General features: G+C 32.5%; 1 protein-coding gene across 5 annotated transcripts in view; it reads left to right on the top strand.

Moving 5' to 3' along the window:
* Nucleotides 1-18,135, top strand: part of PHIP (pleckstrin homology domain interacting protein) — a 128,351-nt gene that overhangs the window by 56,244 nt on the left and 53,972 nt on the right. For all 5 annotated transcript variants that reach the window (XM_070376226.1, XM_070376229.1, XM_070376224.1 and 2 more), the window contains exons 11-17: nucleotides 986-1,086; nucleotides 1,184-1,224; nucleotides 1,983-2,081; nucleotides 2,867-3,020; nucleotides 3,405-3,539; nucleotides 16,049-16,177; nucleotides 17,213-17,438. In XM_070376226.1, coding sequence (XP_070232327.1) covers nucleotides 986-1,086; nucleotides 1,184-1,224; nucleotides 1,983-2,081; nucleotides 2,867-3,020; nucleotides 3,405-3,539; nucleotides 16,049-16,177; nucleotides 17,213-17,438 — 885 coding nt within the window. The remainder of the gene's footprint in view (nucleotides 1-985; nucleotides 1,087-1,183; nucleotides 1,225-1,982; nucleotides 2,082-2,866; nucleotides 3,021-3,404; nucleotides 3,540-16,048; nucleotides 16,178-17,212; nucleotides 17,439-18,135) is intronic.

Genomic DNA, 18,135 nt, shown 5'->3' with positions numbered 1-18,135 from the left:
ACATCTTTATTACTTATTTTGCTCAGATTGTTCTTATTTGCTCTTAAAAAAACAGCTGTATAGCAGTGATGAAATTCCAGTTACATTTTGAGTTTATGTAGCAGCATTTTGAATGGATATTAGAATCTTGATAAACAAATTTGATCTGGAGATTTTAAGTGAATTGATGAGAAAATGAAACATGAATTAATGTTCCTGATACTAGTTCTTTCCACAGTTTACCTTTTCTTTTTCTTCATAATTGTGGTTAGCAGTAGTACCAGAGACAAGTGATTGCAAACTGATGACATGAGTCTTATTTTTGCTGTACCAATATCTAAACATCTTTAATTTCTAGCTTCTTGATTTCCACTGCTACTGCCATGTAGACGGTTTTACTTCTAGTATTAATATAAATATAGGCTCTGCATATGCTTCAGGGTACTCTAGATGCAATTTTATATAGCATTGTTTTCAACACTGTGGGAGGGTATTGAGTCTGAGAGAGTAAAACTGCATGTACAAATAGCTGTAATGCCTAGTAAAATGTATGTGCCCCACAACAAAGTCATAATGAGAGTTCAGAGGAGAGGAGGCTTATTGAATTGCAAACCTGGAAGGCCTGTAGTGAAGGAGTTGGGCTTTAAATACTTAGTAGGATTTTAGCAGATGGGAAATAGGGCAGGAGAGGGATTTTAGCAGAATTAAGACATGTTTTCTGATAATATTAACATGATTATGTAATTATTAGTAAAATCATTTGTAGAAGATAGCTTCTATAAATACTGAAAAATTCCAGTCAAAGCTTATGTTAGCAGACTCTTAATTTCAGGTTAGATGTATTATGTTCATTAGGATAAATATGAATAGTTGTAGAATGAAATATTAGTCATTCAGTATATATTATGATAATGTTTATTATGATAATGTTGCTTACATTTCTTATTTAATTTTCAGAGATTTTGAGCTTGTATTTTACTCATAAATGTTTGCTGTTATTCCTCAGGTGGAATGTTTCTGGCCACAGGAAGCACAGATCACATTATTAGGGTTTATTTTTTTGGATCAGGTCAGCCAGAGAAAATATCAGAATTGGAGTTTCATACTGTAAGTATTGTTGAAATGACTTAGATGAGTATGATGTAAATGAGTCTTAACAGTTTATATTCAGGATCCTCTTTTCTGTTCATTTATTTGTATATAGGACAAAGTTGACAGTATCCAGTTTTCCAACACTAGTAACAGGTAAAATAATTTTTTTTGTCAAATTGAATCTAGTTTTCAAATATGAAATAAAGACAGTTCCTATGGTCAAGTTATAATTAGCTTTGTATATTAATTAGCCACCTAGAATAAAGATCTTGACCAGTTATGATGAAAGGTCAATTTTCATCACATTCCTGTTAATGTGTATTTATGGTTTATCTGTAATAATTTATTTGGCCACTTTTTTTTTTTTTTTTTTAAATAATAGGGACTTTCATCCACCCTCATATTTTCTACATATCAAGGTGTAAGGAAACTTTAGTAAAGACTGGAAATACATTATAATGTAATATTTGAAGGAGAAGTGTTTATTGATAATAAATGTAGATGATATTGTGTGTGTTTTCTCATATTCTTGTTTTAAATTTAAAATTATATTTACATCTTGAGTAAAACGTTGAGAGGAAAATCAGCATTTTTCTCTTGGAAAGTATCAATTCTCTTTCTAAGGTAGTAAATAGTGGCCTTGAATCACTTTTGAACGTTAGGAGACCTAGCTACATACATTAGAATGTGTGTATGTATATAACATTTTAAAAGCCTCTGGCGTTTCAGAAATTCTTAGATTTGCAGAAAATATCAGGTAGAATAATCTATTATATTAGAAGGCTGTGTAAGGAAAAGTGAAAGGTTTTTTTAGCATTTTTAAAAATATAACTATTGGAAAGTGCGTTTTGGTGAAGCACATGTGATTTTTTTTTTTTTTTTCTTTCTTTGTGGGGTGGGTTCCTTTGCAGGTTTGTAAGTGGCAGTCGGGATGGGACAGCACGTATTTGGCAGTTTAAACGAAGAGAATGGAAGAGTATTTTGCTGGATATGGCTACTAGGCCAGCAGGGTAAGAGATCACATTTGAAATATTACATAGATATATCTAGATCTTTTAAAGTTTTAAAGCTGTTTTATAGGTTAGTGTGAGACTCTATAAAAGCATGTATCATAATCCTATGTTAAACTGATTATTTTTCTGTGATAATTGAAGGCACTTTTGGAGATGAAAATGTTGACTTTTATAAAATGAGTTTTTGCCCTGTATGAATTAATGATATTCTGCAGTTCAGTTTTGTTGACAGTATGATAGTACTATAAGAATAGCTGTACCTTTTACTACTTTTTAAAGAAAACTAGAACATACAGTGTTCCATCTGACGCAGGGGTGATGTAGTATATCCACTGGTTATCTCTAGCCAAGAGAAATTATACTACATGTTGAAATTATCATTTTAGTTTTAATATTTTAACCTTTTTTTTCTATTTGTATTTATGAATAGTAGTCTTGGATGGGGAGCAAAGTATCAGGGCATGACGGCAACAATAAAAGATGGAGAGTGAGCAGCATGGCACAGAGGTCTTAGACCCAGAAAGATATTAAAGTCAGTCATACTTACTCAAGCTCATCTGTTACTAAGTATCATAGCAACACTGCAATCCTGATTTTGCTGACTCCATACAGTGATTTTTTGCCATTGTTTTTTGTTGGTTCAAATTATTCTTAAATACTGTGTTAGGTAATAGTTATCCATATTAACGAATGTAAACTAAGAAAATACATTTAGGTTTTGTCATGCTGATATTTTAATAAATAATATCATTGTAAACAAATACTGCTTCCATCACTTTCAGCCAAAACCTTCAAGGAATAGAAGATAAAATCACAAAAATGAAAGTAACTATGGTAGCATGGGATCGACATGACAATACAGTTATAACTGCAGTTAATAACATGACTTTGAAAGTTTGGAATTCTTACACCGGTCAACTAATTCATGTCCTGATGGTGAGAAAAAAGACTTAATTTTTATTTGGTATAAACTGAAGCTGGTTGTAAAATAGAATACTTTTGTTAAATCTCTTACTTGCTGGCTAACAGGTCTTTTTGGGAGAATGGAAATAATTTTAAAATGCAGGTAAACACGTTTAGCTTGGAAATGTAGATCTAGCTATTTTTTTTAATATTCAGGGCTGGATCAGTAAATAGTATTCCCAGGTTTCACTCGATGATAGCAAATCCCTGGACAGTGATTTTAGCTCAGCTTTTTTATTATACATTTGATAAATTTGAAGATTTTTACCACTTACAGAAATGTCATATTGGTGTTTGTTTGAATTTTTTTTTATCTTTTAATATTTATAATTCTTTGACATTTATAAAATATTTCAGGGTCATGAAGATGAGGTATTTGTTCTTGAGCCACACCCATTTGATCCAAGAGTTCTCTTTTCTGCTGGTCATGATGGAAATGTGATAGTGTGGGATCTGGCAAGAGGAGTCAAAATTCGATCTTATTTTAATATGGTAATTATCAGTCTCTTCATTTGATAGCTGTTAAAGATTTTGGGAGTTGTTAATACAGGTCCCCTGCATATCACAAAGGAAATCCATTTAAGAATTGGGGCAGACATTTTCACCTTAAGTTTCAAAAAAGTTATTTATTCCATACTTTTATTAAATGCTAAATTTAAAATAAAATTGCTTATATTACAATACCTGTTTATTGTGATATAACTAGTTTAGTTTTTGAAATAGTTTTAATAGTGAAACTTGGAAAAACTAACAAGTATGAAATGACAATATAGATAAGAAAAATGTTTCAAAAACCATGTAAAGAAATTATAAATAAATACTGTGTCATTGTATTTTATCAGCAGTCCTCCAGTACAACAGAATTTGATTCAGATATATCAATTTTAAATTAAAGCCAGAGAAACAGGTCTTCTTGCCTTTTATCAATATGGTATGAAGGCAATGGCACCCCACTCCAGTACTCTTGCCTGGAAAATCCCATGGACGGAGGAGCCTGGTAGGCTGCAATCCAAGATGTCGCTAAGGGTCGGATACGACTGAGCGACTTCACTTTCACTTTTCACTTTCATGCATTAGAGAAGGAAATGGCAGCCCACTCCAGTGTTCTTGCCTAGAGAATCCCAGGGACGGGGGAGCCTGGTGGGCTGCCATCTATGGGGTCGCACAGAGTAGGACACGACTGAAGCGACTTAGCAGCAGCAGCAGCAGATATTTCTTTGGGTTAAGCCCTTTTACCCTCTACATTTTGTTTCTTTCTTTTTTTTTTTAAATTGTTTCTTGTTTTATTTTATAAAATAGCTTTAACTTTTTTTTTTCCTGTTATTCTTTTTATTTTATTTTATTTTATTTTTAAACTTTACATAATTGTATTAGTTTTGCCAAATATCATTAAAAAGAATACATTTGAATCAGTTCTAATGAGGTGGATGAAACTGGAGCCTATTATACAGAGTGAAGTAAGCCAGAAGGAAAAACACCAATACAGTATACTAATACATTTTGTTTCTTAAATGGATATTTGACGTTTTCTGCTGAGTATTTAAGTTGCAGTGGTTTAATAATATAAAATGTAATGTGCAGTATTTCACACCTCTAACTACTCTATAAAGGCAGAAATGCCCCTCAGATGCTGACTTTGTGTACCTAGACATTTTTTTTTGGTCCCTTACCATATATTAGGGATGCCTTTGAGCAAAGCAAACAAAAAGGCAGGCATATGCCTACTATTTTAATATGATTAAATTAAAAAATCAATCATAAAACCCTCTAGTAATAAATCATAAAGCAATAGCATTAATATGTGTATAACCAGAATTATTTTGCAAAAAAACTATTTGACAAAACCAGTCATTTGTAAAATATAATGGCTTGTGAAATTTTTCATAAAAGTGACACTCTACTTGATTGATAATCATTGTAAAGTTACTTCTGTGTAATAAGCAGAATAGGAAAGAAATTTTTATCAGTGAAGAAATTAATTGTAGCTGTTGTCAATATGCCTTAGTCTTCATAAGGTAAGATATAAGATTGGTCAGATTCTTTCCTAAAAGTGTTAATTATTTAGATTACAAATGTTAGTGATAGATGGATTTCCTTTGTGATTATGTATATAGAGGAGAATTTTTTAAAAAGTAAATCCTTAATTATGCGCGTGAAGAATTTTTTCTTCTCTCCTTCTCTGTCCTTCTGTTTCTGATTTGCTCCTTTTTGGAACATCTCTGTCAAATAAGGAAGTCCTGTCTCAGTTTGCCTTTATATCTTCAAATGAACACAAATTGTGGGCTACACATGTTAGTTTCATATTTTCAAAGATCTCTGATGTATTAGTAGAGTGTGGAGGGAAAGGTTTCTCTCATACTTGAATATTACTCTCACCTTTCAGTTATGAAGGTGAATTTTTCCTCATGAGGTAAGTTGATCACAATAATACTCCACCTTGTCCATAGATCAAGAATTACAGCTTCTTAAGTTTGAAGTGACTTGCTCTTAGACCATTAAAAGTTAGTGATATAACCAGGAGTAGAAGTCAGCCATATTATGTTATATACTCTGAAATTAGGCAAGGGGTTAGTTTCATTACTGCCTTAAAACGTATTATTTATTTAATAAGAGTTTTAGATAAAGCTATTTTCCTGTTCTTTCTATGAATAAGATAGAAAAAAGCCTATAAAGGATGGAAGAAACAGATTTTTATAATAGAATTGGATGATATCTATAGAATCTTCAAACTATGAGAAAAGAAATAGGCTTTTTAAAAAGGGTTAAAATACCTTGCATTTAAAAAACTGGAACTTGAGCTACCCTTCATTTTGTTAAAATACAGATATTCCTTTTAACTTTTTGCATGATGTTTACAGCTTCTAAAGTATTTCTACTTCCAAAATGCGTAATACCTCATTTGGGTCTCATGAAACCTCGCAATATAATTGGGGTAGGTTTTATTGTTATTGGTTTTATGAATGGAGAAACTGTACAGAGATGAAGTGATTTGCCCACGTTTACCCAGATCACTAAGCTATCATATGGGCACTTGGAGTTTAAACCCATGTTTTTTGTCCCCTGCTAATGTGTTCTTAATGCTATGCTGTCTCTAGTTACGGTTGGTTGTTTATATATAGCTAACTTCCAGCTATGTCCAGTTAGTAATATTTCCAGAAGGAAAATATTTTCATAATGATAGTTTTGAGGTAGATCTTTTGAGATCTTATTATTTAGCTTGATGGTTTTTTCTTGTCTCTTAATTTATAAGGTATCTAAGTGCCCTACTTTTTGCTCTTCACTCCTTTGTTTATTTCATTTTTTTTTTTAATCTATAGGCAGATAGAAGATAAAGCATCCAGCATTGCTATTAAGAAAATAAAAACCATTTGAGGGAGAAGTAGAAGCTTGTGTTCACTATCTGCTATCATGAATGTTGAGTTTTGGCTATAGTTATAATCTTTGGCTGTGTGTAGCTAATCAGTAAGTTTTTGAGTTACTAAAATAACATAAAAGTTGACAAGTACAAATTCAATCCATGGTATTAAATTGTATGTATTTAATTGTATTAGATCATAAGTTCAATTTACTAAACACTTTTTGAACACCATGTAGAGGGACTCATTATAGGGCCTTGGATGATTTAAAGGATGAATAATTCTAGTGGAGTATACCCCATTTTTAGACTAGAAATGGTAAAAGTTAACACAAAGTGTTGACATTAAGTACTGTTTCATGTGAGTTTCAAAATTGAAGCTTAGAATTTTCCATCAAGCCAGAAAATAAGGGATGTAAGTTGTACCTTTAAAAGAACAAAATTTCTGTATACAAATTCTTAAAAATATCAAGTATATTTTGAGACTACTGCTTTGAATTTTGTACTTGAAATTTATACCTTTACAAAATGTAATGAAATCATGTGACAAATAATTATTTTGTATTAATCAGCATTTTACTGCCCTTTTCTCGCCTGTTAAGAAAAATTTAAAAAAATTTTTTTAAGTAAAAAATCTTATATCTTCAAACTATCTTTAAAAATCCACATTTCACATAATTATAATTTAACAAATTTATTAATAAAGGTAATAGATTTTAAAATAAGAAAACATTTTAGTATGGCACATGCTATCCTTCAGATAAATATTCTAATTCTTTTTTTTTTTTGTATCAAGCACAGTTTTTAAAATCTTTTTAAGACCACCTAAATCTGTAAACAGATTAAAAGATTTAAGATTGAGAATTGAGATAAAAATGTTTTAATTCCTTGTCTGCTTACATAATTCCCTAACTTATTTCAAAATCTTATAAATAGATTCTCAACTTGCTGGTGGTATTGTCTAGAAAAACTGATGGGGTTATTTTCCTTACTTTTATTGCTAGCTTTCCTCTTAATAGAGGATCTGCATGATAAAAGCACTTGAAGGGGTGTGTGTTGGGTTTGTTTTTGTTACTTCTAAGAAGTGTATGATGAGTGAGATGGTTTAACTCAGGACAAAATGGAATAGACAATACATGCTCCGCTCTCTCCTGCCCCTCTGTTTCCTCTTTTAACTAAAAATAAAATAATCTTAACATAAACTTTTAAAAGTATTTGTTGAAAAAGCATACTGTGTAAGGCGGAAAGTTTGAGCCCTTTTCTGTTTTTAAAGAACCAGAGAAAGAAGCTGAAGAGAAGATTAACATGAGATAACTTTATTTTTCAAAGAAAAACAACAAAAAAATACTAATTCTAGGCCTTAAGCTTTACTTATTTATGTTCATCTAAAAACTTAGTTATTCATATTTCAGCTGAACAGATCCTATGTAACTTAAGTATTCTGGGCAAAGCTTGAGTATTGTGGGATATTTTATTGAAGGTTGATAGTAAGACTATTTCAAACTAATTGCACAGAGTTGAGCAAGCCCACATTTTGTCTTTGGCAGTGGCAGGAGATAAACTTTATCTTGTTTTGATAAGGGTTGTTCTGAATTCTAGTTAAGAGGCTCTAAAGTTCTATTAAATGTGAAGAGGCAGATAAATTAATCCTCCAAATAACTTGAAAATGTGTACAAACTCTTAACTAAAGTTGAGGGCTTTTGTAATATTCCCCATTCTCTGAAAGAGATAGGCAAGTTTAGAAGTTTTAATATGACCATAAATGTTCCTAAAAAGAGTTGTTTTTATACCCCTTTTTCCCTTTAAGTTATTACAGTACAGCTAAGTTTTAAGTACAACTTTAACTAAATGAATATTACGTTGATATGTAAAGATAGGAAGAGACTTTGAAATTTCTTAGTACTAGGACATTTGGAATTTGTAGATCCCATTTTAGTAGCTTACGTTGTATGTCTGGCACTTCTGCTGTATCTTTTCTGCACTCTTCTCTCTATTTCTGTTGTTCTAGCTTTGTCTGTCTGTCTTTTCATATCTTTCTATTTCTATAATGTTTTTCAAAGCTCTAATTTTTGCTCTTTGTCTGGTTTTGATATTGAAGAGTACAATGTCTCTGGCTAGAAAGCAATTTTACTGAATTTGAGTTTTGCTTTGCTTTTGTTGTTTACTGGGTAAATTCCAAATAACAGTTTTCATTTATGTAATCAAATTTTCCTTATTTATATAATTGTTAACCTTTCTTTTACTTAAGAGATTTTTTAAAAAAATGTTCCAGTGTCCACTAATCCAGAACAATATATTTCTCCTTGCAACGTTCCAAACAAGCAGAGGCTGCCAATCCACCACTCAGAATTTTTGCACATGCATACTTCTGACATTAACATGTTCTCAGTGTGACTTCTGTTTTAGTTTTGGATAATTGTAGCTACATGTATCTAGGAAAGGGAGAAATAAGCTTGAAATAGGTGTATCTCATATTGTGTTCTCTTGTGAATCAAGATTTTAAGACCTTTCTCTTCCTCTCTCTTCCTTCATCTTTTTCCTTTTTTTCTCTGTCCTTTGCTCTTACCTCACTACCTGTCATCTAACAAGATATCATATACTTGTACTCTGTTTGTTAAAAGAACTTTTTATGCTTCCAGTCTTTGTTTCAGCCTCTCTGCATAAGAAATTACCTTCAATCTTCTGATTATAAACTTTAGTTATTGTCATTTTCTTTCAGATTTCTGGGATTTTTTTGATTCTGTCTTTCTCTTTCTCATCTATATCTTGGTATGAAAAACATATCTTAAAATTTGTCGCCATGAATGTGAACTTGTCTCTAGCTTGTCATACTCTATTTGGTGAATTACTTCTACATAGTAATTTTTTGATGTGTTTCATGATTTGCTATCACAGGGATATTTGAGATTTGATAGTTATAAGGGAAAGTGTATGAAATCATAGAATGTGAATATGCAGGTATAAACACTTTGATTAGCAGATATTTGAGTGCTTATTTTGTACATAAGCACAAAATGTAGACTTCGTCCCTCTTTTTGTCTTTTTACTCCACCTTGCTGCAGTTTTTGGAGAGAGAAGATATACCTGAAAAGGTAAAGGTAGCTAAATAGTTAGAAATGATAGATAGCTTATGAGGAAAGATAATTGGTACATCTAAGGATATGAGGATCACTTCAGGGTGAATGGTCAGAGGAGGAAGAAGTAAGAGAAATACATCAGTAACCAAATAAAAAATGTTAAAGACATGTTCATAGAGTAATTTAGAAAGTTTTTCTGGAATAGATTTTGAAAAATGGGTAATAAAACGAAAAACATAAAGTGAAGTGGCTTGTTGGTACCCTCATATTACTTGTAAACATAATATTTAACCTAGTGGGAGTTAATTGGTAAATTAATTTATAAATTACTTTATATTCCAAAAACTTAAGAGAAAAATAGGTTGGTTGCCAGTGGTAGTATTTCAGGTATGAAATTGGATAGGTGGAAATCTCCTTTCATCAGTGAAATCATAATGAAATATTGTAGGAATGGGTAGTAAATTTGTGAAAGAAAATTATGTAAGACTTGGTGTTTTGTGATGATAAAAAGGTTAGAGCTAGAGAGTAACAAAACTTAATGTGTGGAGAGTGTTGAGCTTATGTAATCTTGACAACAATAATACTATTAATGGAAATAGGAAAGATGTAGAAGAAAACTGATATTTTCATATGTTGTGACATAGTGTTGGGCTATCTTTGTGTTAATGGACAGCCAGCACTGGAGATAGACTACTTGGAAAGGCTAGTTATAGAGAGAAAGAACTATGCTCTTCCATGTAGAACACTGTCTAACTCATAGAGACAGAGAGGACAGTGTAGCAGGTTTAAACATTTAGAAGTACAGTTGATGCTTGAACAACATTGGCTTGAGCTGTGCAGGTCCACTTATGTGCAGATTTTTTCATTCATAAATACTACAGTGTACTACCCTAGAATCTGTGGTTAGTTGAATCCATACAGTGCAGACTGTTGGGATAGAGAAACTGCATATATGCAGGGCTGCTATAAGTTATATGTGGATTTTTTGTGCAGAGGTTTGGCAGCCCTCATCTCCTTCATTGTTTAAGGGTCAACCCTTGAACATGTTTAGCAGAATGGGGAAGACATTAGTCTCTAGAAAGTGTGTTGTAAAGACAGTATGCTATTATTGTGTCAGAGAGGCCAGAGGAAGAGAATAAATTTCAAGAAGGACTTGATTAAGAATTTTACTTCCTCAGAGAAATCAGAATATGGGTAAACAAAATAGTGTTAAATTTGAAAATGAGTTATTTATTTTGGTAATATATTTTTCTTTTGGTGAATGTTAGAATTCCTCAAAATCTCTTTTATATATTTACTGGTTTTATCAAGCCAGTTACAACAGTTTTCTTTTTTATATTAACTTATTTATCTTGGAGCCATTTATTCTAAATAGCTATTTTTAATTCATATGTAATAATGTTGCCATTAATTAAAGAATTTTCAGTGTTAAAGTAAATATTTAGAAGTAATCTTTTAAAGTAATTTGATACCTGGATCATTGGAGTGTGATAGTTTCCCTTAAGATATATTATTTATTTACACTTAACTATAGTTGTAGTTAGAAGGTGACCAAAGCATATTTTAATCATAGGTATGACAGCGTCTGTCTCCAGTATCTCATGCACATTCTTAATTAAGTTTATTCTTTTCTGGGTTGATAAGCTTTAAAGGTTCTTTAAACATAAGGAAGGGCTTTCTACAGGTGAAAGTGAAAGTGAAGTTGCTCAGTCATGTCTGACTCTTTGTGACCCCATAGACTATAGCCTACCATAGATTATAGCCTACAGGCTTCTCCATCCATGGGATTTTCCAGGCAAGAGTACCGGAGTGGGTTGCCATTTCCTTCTCCATTTCTACAGGTAATTCTTAGCATAAATTTAGTTTCTCAGCTGTTTGATTCTTGGGCTATGAGTCTATCTCATAAAAGTATTAGGGTATTTTTAAAAATTCATAATTTTAAATTGTGGAGTATTTTCTAGGTGAGATACTTGTTCTCTTCTAATCAATAGTATATTTTTTAAAAATGATATATTTTAAAGTGAAAATGTTAGTTGCTCAGTTGTGTCTGACTCTTTGGGACCCCGTGGACTGGAGCCTGCCAGGCTCCTCTGTCCATGGGATTTTCCGGGCAGGAATACAGGAGTGGATTGCCATTTCCTTCTCCAGGGGATCTTCCCGACCCAGGAATCGAACCCAGGTCTCTTGCATTGCAAGCATATTCTTTTCCAACTGAGCTATGAGGGAAATACTAGAGTGAGTAGCCAGTCACTTCTCCAGGGGATCTTCCCAACCTGGGGATCGAACCTGGGTCTCGAACCTGGGTCTCCTGCGTTGCAGGTGGATTCTTTACCATCTGAGCCACCCAAAAATAGACCCTGGTCATAGACTTGGGGTAATTCCATTAAGATGATTCTGCCTAAGAAAGCCCATATTTTAACCATCCTGATTGAGTTCCTTTAGGAATTCATACTTCTTGTACATCTCTGTATGTGTTCCTCACAGTTGATGTAACCTAGACCATGTAATTTTAGTCTGCATCCTGGTGCTTTTAGGGTACCTCATTTCCAGATTATCCAATTCTTCCACTTCTTGAAAATTAGGTGTAAAGGATTTTAGAATTGGGTAGGACTCTAGTGATCATTTAAATGATCTCTGTCATTTCCCAAAGATACTAAGTGATGAACCCATTACTAGAGGAGAGGTCTTCTCATTCTTGGGCCTCACTCTTCTGTGTCCTTTAAATTTCATCTTTCTACTTCACAAGAATTATGTTAGAAGTTCTGGATTGTATTCTGCCTTGAAAAGGGTATTAGTATTCTTCATTAAGGGCTTCCTGTTAACTCAGTGGTAAGAATCCACCTTTCCATGCAGGAGACTTGGGTTTGATCCCTGGGACAGGATGATCCTCTGGAGAAGGAAATGGCAACCCACCCATTCCAGTATTCTTGCCTGGGAAATCCCATGGACAGAGGAGCATGGACGGCTACCGTCCAGGGGTTGCAAAAGAGTCGGACACAACTTAGCAACTAAAACAACAACATTCTTCATCAAATATGACAGTTCTGTCATCATCAAAGCTCTTAATTTATAGGTTTTTATATCGATTTAATTTTTTCCAAGTTTAATATAAGCCTCTAACAAGATTGTGCTGCTCCTTTCTTGAAAATATTTCCAGAATTCTTCAGTCAGTATGAGAATTTTCCTACAAAGGAGTCATTTTAACTTCTGATCTTTTCATCTTTTACTTTAAAAAAAAACAGAACAAAATATCCTTCGCATAGTTCAACTCCTGTTCTTTAAGTTTTTGCATTAATAAGTAAACATTGTCGCATTGATTTTCTCAGCTAGTATGAGTTTTATTGTGTGGTCTTTGTTTACGTATGTCCCATAGTGTGTAGCAAGCATGCTTGATATTATTAGGGGAATAGTTCATCTAAACTTTACTTATTTTGAAAATTTGGTGGTTTTCTTTTTCTTTTCTGTTTTTAAACTTATTAGAGCATGATTATAAGTACTAAAATAAGTTATACGTAATATTAAATTTTATGTTGACTTACTCTATTGAGCATTAATATTTCTTAAATATATTTTTTAATTGAAGTATAGTTGATGCATAATATAGCTTCATTTAACTTTATAGCTTTAATATGAATAGGAAGGAAACTTATTTTCTCCCATTTGATTTTTGAATGTAGGTCTCATTGATTTCTAGTTAAACATGCATATTCCAACACTGCCTTTATTATTAAATTTTTTAAGTATTCTTAATCATACATATTCTGACCCTAGTTTAAGAAGAATCTGAAAAAGATTTCTTTTCAGAGAGAAGTATTGAACTCTTTTTTGTGGTTGGCATAGTTAATCATAGCATAAATCATAAAAATAGCTAGAGTATATTTAGTTATATATGTGTGTGTGTGCACTCCATCATGTCCAACTCTTTTGCGAGCCCATGGACTGTAGCCTGCCAGGCCCCTTTATCAGTGGAATTTCCCAGGCAAGAATACTGGAGTGGTTCGCCATTTCCTCCTCAGAGATTCTTCCAGACCCAGGGATCAAACCCACATCTCTTTTGTCTCCTGCGTTGTTAGGTGGATTTCTTAACCACTGCACCACCTGGGAAAGCCCTATTTAATTATTTAGGAAAATATTTTCCTACTTTGTTTCAACTAGAAAGCCTAGACGGCATTTTGTAGTTAGAACTGTTTATTATCTGAGGACCTTTTCCTAAAGATAAATTTGGCATTTTAAATAAGATGGTGATGGGCACCTTTTCTAATTGGTTTGTAAATAGAGCAGATCTATTTTCTTTAATGAATAGTTAATCCAAATAATGTACTTTTGAAATACAATTTCATAACAACTCCATAACTCTGGAGTTATACAGATGGCTTATCCCAAGAAAATCAGTACCATTGTGCCATATTCATAATGGCATGTGTTACTGTATAAGAAAACAGTGATCTTCAATAGGATTGCTATTTTTTTCTTTCCTTTTTTGAAAGTTCACCTTTCCCAAGTATTCTTTTAGAGATCTTCTCCTAACTGTAAACATTGGTAGATAGCACGGATATAGGGTTGATTAATCCTTGTGACAACTTCCCTCCAAGCACCCCAAAAGAAAAATGTAGAGCAGGATTGCCTAAATGTTATATGAAGGATGCTATACGTAGGAGTGTCTGTCAGATATCCTTTAGCATTGCTGAGTCAGACTTGCAGATCTTTTTCTTCCTCTGTTCTACTGCATACTTAGAATTGGAAGCATTTATTATGTAAGATTTACAGAGTAGTTGGGGTTTTTGGTTTGTTTTCTTTTTGTCGTCTATGAAATTTTGAAGGAATTGAGGCAAATAAAATATCACAACACATGAAGACATTTTTAATTCTTTGGTCTTGATCCTCTTAGTAAAATTCTATTTGGAGGTAAACTTTGTTCGTGTGATTAGTTATGCATTTATAACAGTTCCTGTAACATTTTATTTCCCTAGACAGCACTGAAAAATAGAGATGTGAATCCAGTCATTTCTACTTGTAGCCTTTCATGTTGTAGAAAATACAAAGCTGTCTGGCTACTAACACACTTAGGCTGATTTGGAGAAGTAGTTCTTCTCTTTCTCAGTTTTGAATAGTTTTAAAGGAGAGTTAGAATCAGTTCTTTCCCTCTGTTATCTTATCCTCCAGGATTCTTCACAACCAGGAAATGATCCTGTTTCACTCATTCATTTTCTTGCTTTCATGTATGTCTTGTAGTGTATTAGACATAGATTGTTTCACCAAGTTTCTTTCATGTGATTAAATTTTAAGGAAAGTTACTGCTTTTCCATTATTATCACCATTTAAAACAGCATTAGTAAGCACCAGTGTCCTCATTCCTTCTTTTCAACAAGCCAGAGGAAAAACCAGTTTTCTTTATGAAGTAAATAAACCTGTTTGTTGTACTGTGGAAACTTCTTAGGCAGAGCCCTTCCTTTTAGAACATTTTCTCTTTTGACCAGAATGCAAACTTGCCTCGAGAAGTCAACTGTTCTTCTGTGAGAAGTCAACTATTCTTCTGAGATTTAATTTCACTCTGTACTTGGTGAACTATACATTCATCCCTATGCCATATTTTTAACACTACAGAAAATTACCACTTCTCTCTTTTCCAAGCATTTACTGGGATTTGGGGATATTACTAATGAAACTCAATTTGTTCTAGATCAGTGGATACCGGAACAGAGAGGAGGTATTTCTTACCTGATAATGTGTGTGTGTTCCGATTCTGCTAATCCAGAAATCCAGTCACATTTGTTGAAAATCATCCTTAGTTGTTATTTGTTAGGGAGTCAACTCCCTATTTTAGTTGTTTTCTGAAATTCAGTCCCTAGATGTGCTTTAGATAGGGTAGAATTTTTACTCTTTCAGAACACTGCTAAAGAAGTTTTCAACTGGAACATAGTCTGAAGAAGCACTGAGAGCAAAAAATTCAGAGTGGTGATTGGCCACCTCTGTTTGATTGACAGGTTGCAGGGAGAAACCCATTCGTTCTGGATTAATGGAACTGGAAAACAGAAAACAATTATCAGGTAAAAAAAACCTTTTCTTTAACCTTTGAAATTCACCATTTAAAAAATGAGTCAGACCATCAAGGGAATTTATTACCAAAAATAAAAATTTAGTGTCTTGTGAGCAGTGATCTCTGGCTATTACTTCAAGAGTTACAAAAATCACTACAGTTACTCCACATTGTCAGCCTTTGCTGAAACGGCTTGATTAAATACAGATAAGATGGACTGTAAGGTGCAATTACGTTTTAAATCTGGGTTAAAGACATGAAGCAGAATTCTATGGGTGGGGGAGAATGGTGGTGTTCTGTTTCCTGACTTGTGTCTGGTCTATGGATAAAGCTAATACATTGGTTTTCGAGGCTTTTAATCTGGCACTTTTCATGAATATTCACAAATTTTGTACTATACTGTGTTTTATCTTTACTTCAATAGGATATATACTTAAATATCTTTTACCATAGAATTTTAGTAATAATAGTCACCAATCACTTCTTTATATTTTAATGGCAGTTTTCTGATTGTTGGTTAAATACATTTCAGATTGAAGGCCAAGGACATGGTGCAGTATTTGACTGCAAATGCTCTCCTGATGGTCAGCATTTTGCATGCACAGACTCTCATGGACATCTTTTAATTTTTGGCTTTGGCTCCAGTAGCAAATATGACAAGGTAGAGTATGATGATGCCTCTATATTATCTATTCCTTATAATCGTTTCCTTGCTTTTAAATCCATAGATGTATAGGGATTATATTTCATGGAAGGAGGTTATAATTTTTATATTTCAGAAAAAATAACTTTTACTTAGCCAGCTAGAACAATCTAGATAGCAGTTCTTAGGTTGGGGTATATAAGATATATCATATATATATATATGGGAGATGTTCATAGAGGGATTTGTTGAAATTATGTAAAATGTTTTACTTACGTGGATAATATACATTTATCTGGGTACAATTTTGTGGCTTTTATGTGGTTCTCAAAAAATGTATGGCCTACTTTGATGGTAGCTAATTTTTAAAAAATATTAAAGATCCTATCTGAGATTAGTGACTAAAAGATTTAAATTGTTTATTTGTGGTAGAGTGGTTTAAAATGTTATAATAAAAATGGAAGTTCAAGTTTAAGAAGTTCTAAATTAAATGATAAAATTTTGAAGTTAGATGTGTTAGGTATGAATTTTTATTTCAGAAATTTTAGAGATGTTAGTTTTTAATATTATTATATAAACCATGCTTACTATATACTTATGGATTTTCTTAAATTGTATTAGTTTGGTTTCATTGAAGAGTTTAATTCAAAGAATAAATTGATTTTTCATTGTAAAATACTAAATCAAATGACCATGCATAGTCATTTTAAAAAACAAGATAAATCATGGTAGCTCTGGGAAAGTAAAGGTACTGTTGAAAGATTTATGCCTGCATTTAATTTTACTATCTAATTTCAAATTACGTTACTTTTAATGTTTTTTATGAATATAATCTCTTCCTGCTCAAGGGAAAATTCATAGTATCTACTTTTCTAATCATAAAATTTAATGCAGAAAGTACAGATAAAGATTTATTTAAAATTAACTCTAGAAAATATTATTCTTTTATATTGTTTAATACCACGATTTATATTTAAATGTTTGCCTTCCATTAGAAATCTATAATGATAAATTTTTCTTTGTCCAATCTTTTATGGGTCTTTCTTTTTATAGATTGCAGATCAGATGTTCTTTCATAGTGATTATCGGCCCCTTATCCGTGATGCCAACAATTTTGTGTTAGATGAACAGACTCAGCAAGCACCTCATCTCATGCCACCCCCTTTTTTGGTTGATGTTGATGGTAATCCTCATCCATCAAGATACCAGAGATTAGTTCCTGGTCGTGAAAATTGCAGGGAGGAGCAGCTCATCCCTCAAATGGGGGTAACTTCCTCAGGTAAATGATCATTTGAATAGACATGCAAATTTTCCTTTTGAAATCTTTTAAAATGGATAATTGGGTAGAACTTTGTTTTTAATCGTTTTGAACAAATGAGTAAAATGATTTTTTATATTCTTTTAAAAGTTCTTTGAATAATACTTAAGTATTGTAAGACAGTTAAGCAACACTGGAGGTTTAATTAATTTGGGGCTGTATCTATTTATAACCTTCTGGGGACTAATAGGGTACTAATAGGGTAAATCTATATTTGGTATGGGATGAGTCAATTCATTTATTCATTTGGCAACATACATTGTAAATCTCTGTCCCTGACACTTGCTAAGCTGTGGTATTCAGTAGTGAATTAAATGCATTCCTTGTTCTTATGGAGTGAGATAGGTTTGTAAACAGTTATAAACAAATATATAGTTAATCATGATGAATGTTATTAAGGTGAATAATATAGTGTGGGGTGAGAGAGCAAATAAGACTAGATAGCCTATTCACATTGAAGATTGTTTTAAGAAGTGATCAACTTTTGAAAGTTTAAAAGCAAGATAGGAATGAAAAGTGCTGCTGTTTTGGAGAGTGAAAGTTAACATTAGTTCAAGATTCGAATGGGAGTTGATTTTCTCATCACTTTACTCATGTTGACAATAAGAAATTTGTTGAATGAAGCAGTAAAGGTTTTTGAGAAAGTGAGTAATCAGGT

This window comes from Bos mutus, chromosome 9, assembly GCF_027580195.1.
Source record: "Bos mutus isolate GX-2022 chromosome 9, NWIPB_WYAK_1.1, whole genome shotgun sequence".
Lineage (NCBI taxonomy): Eukaryota > Metazoa > Chordata > Mammalia > Artiodactyla > Bovidae > Bos > Bos mutus.
Note: the sequence above shows the minus strand (reverse complement) of the source record. Positions and strands in the feature narration are given on the sequence as shown.